This window comes from Danio rerio, chromosome 24 (assembly GCF_052040795.2).
Source record: "Danio rerio strain M-AB ecotype USA chromosome 24, GRCz13ab, whole genome shotgun sequence".
NCBI lineage: Eukaryota > Metazoa > Chordata > Actinopteri > Cypriniformes > Danionidae > Danio > Danio rerio.
The window spans coordinates 40,632,734-40,642,974 of NC_141044.1; the positions used below are offsets into that span (position 1 = coordinate 40,632,734).

A 10,241-nucleotide genomic window follows, 5' to 3' on the forward strand; every position below is an offset into this window, starting at 1 on the left:
TTATCATCTTCACTGTATGCATATTTATAACAAAATGGAGCCTATAACATAACTGCCTCCTTTCATTTTCATTGAAAATAATGAAACATACCCGGTCTCTTGTTGAATATCTTGTTTAATTGATATTGCTATCAGATTTGGTAATCAATAATGGCCATTGTAAAAGTATAACATACAATATATGAAATAAAGGCAAGCAATCAGTCAAATGTGCTGAATTAGTGTACGCAGTTACATAAATTAATATATTAACTTATTTTTGCTCTCAGGCAAAACACATTACCTGGGAGAGGTTAGATTGAAGAGACCAGAGAGTCTTTAGATAAAGACAAGATTAATTAAATGTCACCTTTAACAACTATAGTGAGATGAGATCCAGCGGTACATCCTTGATGAACTGATTGATGTGTGCTGCTCTCATCTGGGGAGGTGTGCTCAAAGCACCTGCTGACTGCTTGGTGCTCAGACGTGCGCACGTAATGTGCATTTTTAGAGGTGTAGTGTGAACGGAGAGATTTTTCAGAAACACTAGGTGAAACGCCAGTGTGGACGTAGATCATTTTCACTCTAAAACACAGTTTTAAAACTAAAGTGCATCAGTGTGAACTGGACCTTAGTCTCAGCCCCGGATGTCACAATGTCTGATGCATATGGTTGTCTTCTGAATGGTATCAAACTGAAATGAGCTCAAACTGATGAAAGGCAGGCTTAACCAAGACTTAAAGGGGTAGTTCACTCAAAAGTGAACATTTTCTCATATATTCTCAAGTGGTTCTAAACATTTATGGATTTCTATGTTTTGTTGAACAAAAAACAAGTTGTTCTGAAGAATGCTGAAAACAAAAGCAGCCATTGACATCCATAGTAGGCACAGCAAAAATATATGGAAGAGAATAGATGCTTTTCCACAGTGTTCTTCAATATATCTTCCTCAAAAAAAGAAACTCAAACAGGTTTCGAACAAATAGAGGTTGAATCAATGATGACTATGAACTATCCTTTAAATAAGAGACTTAATATGATACAAAACAACTTAGAAAAAATAGATTTTAAAACAACAACAACAACTCCGACTCGGATAGATAAGCTAACACCCAAAAGATAAACAGAAACAGATTAGCAACACAGGCTAACCCAACACTCAAACTGTTACAAAAAAAATATGGGTAAACAGTGACTCATACTGATTTACTAAGACCAAAAAGACTAAAACAAGACAAAACATTTAACCTGGTAAAAAATTCATAAAAAATTCAAACAAAGACTGAAAAGAAAATGACAACAGACCCAATGTTTAAACTCAGTCTTAATGTATCTAAACCTCAATTTAGTCAACACAGTATCGAAAAGAACAACTAAGGACTGTACCTATTTGAGTCTGTTTAATTTGTGTTTACTAGTTTAAGGATACAGCAAGTTAAATTTAGTATATAAGCGAGGACATTTGGCCCTCACCAGTATAGCTAAACCAGTACACAAACTTACAATAAAGCTCAGACTGCCTCAAGATATAAATGGTAAACGGTGACTCAAGCAGGTTAAATGACTGTAGTGTTGTGTCTGTTTGTTTGCAGGATAACCGCAGTCTGAAGGAGCAGAACGATGAGCTCAACGGTCAGATCATCAACCTGAGCATCCAGGGAGCGAAGAGCCTTTTTACAGAGTCTCTGTCCGAATCACTCGCTGCCGAGATCAACAACGTCTCCCGCGCTGAGGTCAGTATCACACACATACATGCTGATCTCTGCATGAAAGAAAGTCTAGGTATACCTAAGCATAATTGAATAATAAAGAGATCTGTATATGGACATTGGGAAAACCGTCAGCCTCTGACAGCACTGTTTACTCATTCTCATGTAAAATCAACAAGTGTGAAAGGGCCAATCAGAACACAAAACAGACTGTTGCGTGACTCACGGTGCATTGTCTGTGTTCGGTGTACATCTTGCTTGATGTCTGGGTGTGTCTGTGTGAAAGAGAGCTGCACTCAGAGTGGAGCTCATTAATATTCACAACCGATCCAAATATGGTCAATATGGACCTTCTGATTTTACTGGGTATTTTATGGAGAAATAAATGAGCACATCAAAGCATTTCTGGAGATTTTTTTTTTACTTGCCTCAGCCATATACCTACCCTATGTAGATATCATAAAACAATTTAACTTATTAAACCAATGCAGTATAAGGCAACTTTAAACATGAGCTCCTTATAATTAGGCATCTGTGGAGATTTTGAGAAACAATTGGAAATAATATTGTGGACACAGGGCATTTTTAGATGCTGCTGCTTTCATATTTATCCTAATTAGTGTGGATGTAGTCTTAAAAAAACAGTTACCTTTAAGACTACCTAATTGTAATGCTGCGTTCACACAAGACGCGGATAAAGCGTCAAGTGCCAGTGAATTACATGTTAAGTCAAAGCAAAGACGCGATTAGACATCCTGTGGCAAGATTCGCACGAATGAGGTGGCACAAGCAAATGAAGTGGTGCGAGTCGAGCGTTTTGTGTGTTTGACGCAGCTTAAGGTTGTATCGCACCGTTCAAATCAAGTTGGAAAGTTTGAACTTCAGTGGAGATTAACGGCGCATTAACTAATCAGGAGCTTGCTCATGTAGGGGCGTGATTAGGACGTATCGTCTGTGTTGGTGTCCAGAGGGGATATCCTCCAGTCGAGATCGGAGAACAGCTCATCAAACTGGGCTCGGCTTAGTTGGAAGCACCGCTAAAAGACTCCATCTTTGATGAACTTACAGGGCTGGGTGAACCTCTGAAAGGATCTAGTGCACTCAGTCATGGCGCCGGACTAATATACGCTGTTTTTCAGCCTTCCTGAAGCACATAAAGCACAGCTACTCTCTCAGTAAAATCCATGTTAGCCATTTAGCAGTGAAACTGCAGACAGAAGCCCTGCTCATGACGCAAATCCGCATCTGTTGTGAAGTAAATTTCAGACGAGAATGAAGTGAGTAAACGCAAAATGTTCACGTATTTATGTGCGAATATTCGTGCATGCCGCTTCTGGTGTAAACACAGCATAAGGCTGCTATTCCTTATTCAGTGTAAGACGCCAAATCATCTCACTTAATTTTGATGTGACTGAATAACTTATAAAGTGAGTTTGGAGTAAAAACGTTATTATTTGTAGTATTTTCACATGCCTTAGATGTAGCAGCATTACTAAAAACAGACTTGTAGTTCAACAGCTGTCAATATTAGAGAACGAGTATCTTCGATTTCATATTCGTGCAATTATATTATGTGCGATTTGTTGTGTAGCTTGTCAGCAAACTACGGCTTTTCACGGTAAACGTTGCTACATTTGAAACAAGGTGGCCGCAGGTCAGGATTCCTTGAAGCCTTGAATTATGATTCGATAGGTCATTAACACCTTCATGGTCGATTTGTGAGGTAAAAATTTAAATTTGTGCAAAATATAATGTCTGATATGAAATCCGTATGCAAGTTCCCTTTCTAAATAAACACTACAGTAGTATAGTTAACTGGTGATCTGAGAAATTCAGCCTGGACAAACTAAATTGTAGAATTGAAATAATTTTTTTTTTTATTTAATACATTTTTTAAAAATCAGTTTTTAAAGAAAATTTAAGCTGAACAAATGTGTGTGCATGTGTATATTTTTAACCATAAAAATTGTGTTTTTGACTTTTATTTTTTATTATTTTAACACTCTAAGAAAGCGCATGCTAGAGAGATTTACTATTGATTGCAGGTCCGGCTTTACTGACAAAATGTGCACGACAATCGATTAATCACGCACTTCTCTTTATAACTTTGACCCTGTTGTGTACAGCTGATGGAGGCCATCCACAAACAGGAGGAGATCAACTTCCGTCTGCAGGACTACATCGACCGCATCATCGTCGCCATCATGGAGTCCAACCCCTCCATCCTGGAAGTCAAATAATCCCATCTATGAACTAAAACAGGAGGCGAGAGGAGACCACCAATTCAATCACGATGTTGATCAGATTATTTAATGATTCGCCTTGTATGGATGTGTGTGTGTGTGTTGGTTTTGGTGGTTTACGAGGACACAAATTTGTTTAACCCTAACCCTAACCCTAACCCTAAGTTGTTGCAAACAATTTATATAAGCTGAACAAACACATTAAGTTACTAAATTGAATTAGTTTGTTTAAATTCAGCCCATATAAATTGTTTACAACCTTAAATAAAGTAAATCCAAATAATAATTTTTTTCTGCGGGTCCATGTAATTGAAAACTCTTAAAAGTCATATTTACATGGTCTTTTCACTTTTAAAATTTGCCACGGGTTTCTTGTGAGGGTTGGGTTTAGAGGTAAGGCCATATTATCATACCTGCCCACACTCCCGTTTTTCCCAGGAGTCTCCCGTATTTCAGACCCATCTCCCATCGCCCTCCTGTTTTGTTATTTGTCCTGGATAACTTAATTGGGAAAATTCCACCCTCCTCCCTCCAGTCCTCAACCCCCGGGTTGCAACTTTGGTATAGTATCCAATTGCCACGACCGCTTGGTACCTGACCTATAGTACAATTAGTTACTAACACCACAAACATCAGCACCCCCCCACGTTTCTCAACTGTCGAGCGCACACATATGCTCTGGCGCAATGTTCACAATGCCCTTGCCCTGGCTGACGCTGATGTTGACGCTCTCAAAAATGTAACTACACATCACAACGACACATATCGTAAGCTCTGTGATTGGTTTGCTTGATAGCTGTGACCAGTGTGGGCAGGACCAAGGGCCGGCCAAACCCATTGTAGCAACTGTTTACAAGTGTCAATCCCGTGAAGTAGCTCTAGATGGAAACTGTTGTGTTTTACCTTATGATTAAGGTTGTTGCTAGTCCAACGGTTCCCGCCTCAGAATGACCGAGATTTAGCTACTTTTACATTAAGGTAGCGTTTAGAAAAACAAAACACCCGCATAGAAACTCAACACAGAGGAACATAAACACCTACTGCCAGCTAGCGTTTCAGAAGTGTTATTGCTGATCAACACAAACAGCTCGCAGGTGTTTATGTTCCTCTGTGTCGAGTTTCTTCATGGGTGTTTTGGTTTTCTGAACGCTGCCTTCATGTAGGAGTAGCTAAAACTCGCTCATTTTGAGGCGGGAACCAGCGGATGTGCAACAACCCTTAATCAAGTAGTGTTTCCTCTAGGATGTTTTTCCAGCTGTGGCGGCAGGACTTTTTTAAACAGATCTACCAACTACCTGTGGCGTTATTTTAATGACTAATGTCATGAGCTCAGTATTAAGTTGAGATCGCATTTATTTAATAGCCCACGAGCATGCGAATCTCTTTGCTTGCGCGCCGATTTCCTCTGCTCGTGCACAAACCTTCTTGCACGCCCCCTTAAATATATACGCAGCTCAAGCACAGATCTTCTTGTGCGCTCTCGAATAAACGCTGCTGAAGTGTGATTTAGTGCGTTTATGTAACCAGTATGTCTCCAGCATTTGTTAGATTTGCTAGGAATATTTATGAATGCCTCTAATAGACCTACAGAGCGATATTAATGTGTCCTGAAGTAAAGTGAAACGGCTATACGTCGTGTTTGCTGGCCTCACGCACCTGTCAGTCAGCCAGTCAGTCAGTACGTAACCTTAAAGGGTTAAACAAATATCGCACGCACAGCACAGCACTGTAACTATGGTTACAAAAACGTTCACGCTGTTATAATTCGCTTGCCTTTGAATACATTTTGGTGCGATTATCACCCACTATTTAAAAAAAAAAAAACACGACTGAATGTTTTAACGAAAAGCTATAATGTAGCCGTGGCGGGATCAATTTTGGCGTGGCGCCCCGCCATGGAAGAATGAATGTAGCGGAAACCATGATAAGGTAAACACAGCACAAAAGTTCTCATCTGGAGCTCCTCCACCGGACTCGACACTTGTAAACAGTCACTCCATCGGGTTTGCGGCTCTCAACTAGGCATGGGCCAGTATAAGGTTCTAACGGTATGATAACCTTGATAAAAAATATCACGGGTTCACAGTATTGTGATTACTGCTTTAAAATATATTCTTTAAAAAACAAGTTAAAAAACAATTTTTTTTTTTCGTTTTGAACAAAATATCTGTTTTAAATCACATAGTTCCATATTTAATACTACGATAAAAACAGCATGCGAGGAGTACCCAGATAACCTACTACTTCCAGCGAGATTCTGAAGTGCGCATTGCTACGCTATCCCTTGATGCACCGCAAGAGAATTCACGAATGGAAGTCAAGCGGGTATGTCACGTGATAATGACAAAATGACATTCGTAGTACGTCCTAGCTCATTCATGCTACTCACATTCATACTGTAAAGAACGTCCTAAAAGTTTCTAACAGTCGAGTAGTGAATTCAAATTTAAATGCAGTACCTACTGAGTAGCAGGCGATTTCGGACGCAGCCAATATGTTTTATTTTGAGAAACATTTAAAATATTTTGGAGCAGTAAACATGTCTGGCTACATCATATAAGTTAATCTTTGACTTCCGCTATCTACATTAGTTTCAAAAACACAAATTTATTTACAATTAAATACGGCATATTTGGATATCTTTTCGGCTGGAGATACTGTTTGTGCTAAAAAAGTAAAAAAAAATCTTACATATACCTTAGGAACGGTTTTACAGAAAAGTTTGGTGGTTTTAAAACCTTGACTTTTCCAATCCACGGTATAGCTTGAAAATGGTTCTCGTCCCATGCCTACGCTCATCAAACTGACCAATAACAGTGCTTGCGCTACGCATCGTTGCGATGTGTAGTTACAATTTTTTAAAGGTGCACGTCAGTGTTGGCTATGCGACCGTGCGAAGGCTGCACCAGACCATACGCATGCGCTTGACGCAGAAGTATAAACAAAGACTCTAGAATACACAAGACAAGTCACTCGTATAGTTTTGAATGGGGAAAAGTGTAACGATCATATGGTGAATGAAGCCCCGCCTTCTAATACAGGAGCCAATCAGCGATCACTATAGACTGAAGGTTCTCCAGGGGAGGGGCTTGAACCAGATGTCAATTTCGTGATCCGAACGTAAAGAAATGAAACCAAACAGACAGTTGATGTTTGATTGATGTTTCCTTATATGAAATGTGATCGTAAGCTTGGCAAACCGTTTTGGAGAATTTGATGTTTCCCCATTGAAACAGAATGCCTGAGAGGCATTTTAAAGATGGCCGCCGAGTGAAATGACTTGCCTTAAGGGGACTTTGGTATAAATCAGCCTTTATTTAATGCAGAAGTATAAAACAGCCTTTACTCAGACAAACTATTTCCCATCACCCTCCTCCCCCTATCTCCCTCCCATTCTCCCAGAATTTCAGAGACAAATGTTGGCAGGTACGCCTATTATAAGTGGCTTTTACAGTATGAAACGCATTACGCCTATGGAGAGTCCTTATAAATCACCAAAACTAGTGTGTGTGTGTGTGGGATCTACCTGTCTTTTGGTTCCTGTGACTTCCCTGTGTTTTGGGATTGAGGTGCCCATTCCTTCTATGCGTGTTGTGTGTGTGTGTGTGTTCACAATTCATCCAATGAATTTTGAGTGTAAACGAGTTACCAGTGTATTTCTGGGTAACGCAGTCACACCGTTAGCCCATGTGAGGGACATTTGCTGACCTGAGGGTTGAGCGTGTGCATATATTTTAGCTCGTAAATGAGTTTGGTTAGTCACTTTCGCTTGTTTTTCATATTTATTACGATGACGCAGAACGCAAAGGGTCATTACAGGCCGACGCCCATCAGAATTGTGGGTCAAGGCAAATGATCCTGCGTGATCACTCGCTGAGGATTTTCGTCTGTCGCCTCCTGGCCTGGATTTATGTGCAAATCTCACTGGAAATGTTCATTGCACTCTGATTTAATTACTCTGAGAAACTATTGTTTGCTATTTAAATAAAATGAAAATCATAGACACTCAAGCACTGAAGGGAAGCAGACGCAAAACCTTTAAACGTGCTTTTTTCTGCGCTTCATCTCTCTCTGATGTAAATATCGCTTCATTTGTTTATTCGTTCAGAATTTTAATGAACAAAGTGTTTAATTTCGTCTTCCACTCGACTGACCTCTTCTTTTCCGTGGACTTTCCTCTCATCTCAGACGATGTTTGATTTTCTCTTCGACTTTTTCATTTTGAAACGAGTTTGAAACTCAATCCTTCCTCTTTTTTTGGATTATGGCTCTCTTCACAATCTCCTTTCCTATTTGTTTTTTTATCGCGTCCGATCAGTTCCTGATGATCATTTGAGGACATTTCTGCAGTCTTCACAGCGATGGCCCTGCTGTCGCATGTATACGGCTGTTTTAGAGCTACTGTAATTACACTGATGGACATTAAAATGCAGGAAAAGCGTGGCTTCTGTGAACTTCCGCCGACTGTCTTGTCCCTTTATTTCCTTATGGAGCCGATAAGGGAATCTGACCTGACTTGATCTGATGCTAAACAGCTAGATGATTAAAACATTTCCAGTGTCCAAAGAACATTTCACCGCTTAGGAGGAGTTCTGCTTGCCACTTAGACTTTAAAAGGCTAATAATAGTTATAAATACATGTTAATAAAAGAAAACGGACTCCTTTATGAAGGATACAATTGTATAAAGGATGTTTAATTGTTAAGGTTACTGTATAAATGAAAAGATATCAGTATTGTCTTCTGTTGAATGTTTTGCTTTTCTTTTTCGAAGATGCCCCCTCCTAAGATGTATCTTTTACTGTTCGGGGTCTTATAGATTTTCAGATAATTGTATGAAGGTTAAAAGAAAAGTGAAAATAAAATTAGTCACCAATAAATTAAGTAAAATACCTACGTTGTTGAGATTTTTTTTGTGTTTGCGAGTGGTTGATATGATGAGCAAACAACAAAATCGCTCAAAAAAGCAATAGTTCAATTAATCTGATCATGTTTACCTTTAATCATTAGATAGTATTGTTTTAACTGTTTGCTAACACTTATCTAGCATGATTTTGCACAATATCATAGATATATACAGTAGCTATTGTATATGAGCCCCTTAGCATGTGTCAATACCGCCGCCATATTTGTACAGTGCTCCCAGAACAAATGTTATTCAACCGCACAGATCAAGACTGAAGCTAATCTGAAGATGCTGGACTTTAGTGCTGTGTACGGGCGTAGTAACGAGCGAACAAAGAAGATAAAGGCAGAACATTTCATAGGTAAGATTTCGTTTTTTGTAATTTTAAAGTTCGCACATTCATTAAAAAAAAACATTTAAAGGCTTAACTAGGTTAACTAGGCAGGTTAGGGTAATTAGGCAAGTTTTTGTATAATGATGGTTTGTTCTGTAGACTATTGAAAACAAAATATAGCTTAAAGGGGCTAATAGTATTAACCTTAAAATAGTTTTTAAAAAATCAAAAGCTGCTTTTATTCAAGCCGAAATAAAACAAATAAGAGTTTCTCCAGAAGAAAAAAATATTATCAGACATACTGTGAAAATTTCCTTGCTCTGTTAAATATAATTTGGGAAATATTTTGAAAAAAAAATCAAAGAGGGTCTAATAATTCATATATATATATATATATATATATATATATATATATATATATATATATATATATATATATATATATATATATATATATATATATATACATACATATATACATATGCATATATGCCTCCCGTTGGCAGTCCATCCTAATCCCACATTGATTTCAAAGGAGCCCTACCCTGTACTAAAATGGCGGCTCTATTGATGCATAACAATAGCATAGTAGGCGACATCTTGATCTATAGCACGATGCTAGCATATTTTATCAGGTTGCAATAATTGCATAAATACTAACCTTAATTTTGTAAAAATAATCTAAGCATGTGGCTGATTAATTGCACTTTGTACAGCAGGCCATCATTTATTCATAGATATATAATTGTGTATATATTTATCATGTCATTTGTTTAGAAAATGTTAGCATAGTTTAACATTGCGATTTTCATAAAGGGAAATATAACAAATGTACAAAAAGTTGAAATAAGTGCTGATCAGTATTTACAGTGGTCAAGAAATTTTTATTGATTTTAAAACATACTTATTAAAAATAAAGAAAAAATTATTCATTGCTCCGTGTATAATGGGAAAAGCAACTATTTTAAAGTTTAGTCAGAAGAAATTTGTGTGAGGATAAATAAATGTATATAAGAACTGATTATGAGCATGAATAAAAAGCGATTAACAATGAATTAAAATACAAAT

The 10,241-nt window shown here is 37.9% G+C and overlaps 1 protein-coding gene across 1 annotated transcript in view; it reads left to right on the top strand.

Moving 5' to 3' along the window:
• Positions 1 to 8,823, top strand: part of rab11fip3 (RAB11 family interacting protein 3 (class II)) — a 76,358-nt gene extending 67,535 nt beyond the window's left edge. Inside the window, 2 exon segments of the mRNA NM_001328521.2 lie at positions 1,575 to 1,715; positions 3,818 to 8,823. Of these exon segments, the coding sequence (NP_001315450.2) occupies positions 1,575 to 1,715; positions 3,818 to 3,931 (255 nt within the window). The 3' untranslated portion in view covers positions 3,932 to 8,823.
• Positions 8,824 to 10,241: the final 1,418 nt, after the last annotated feature.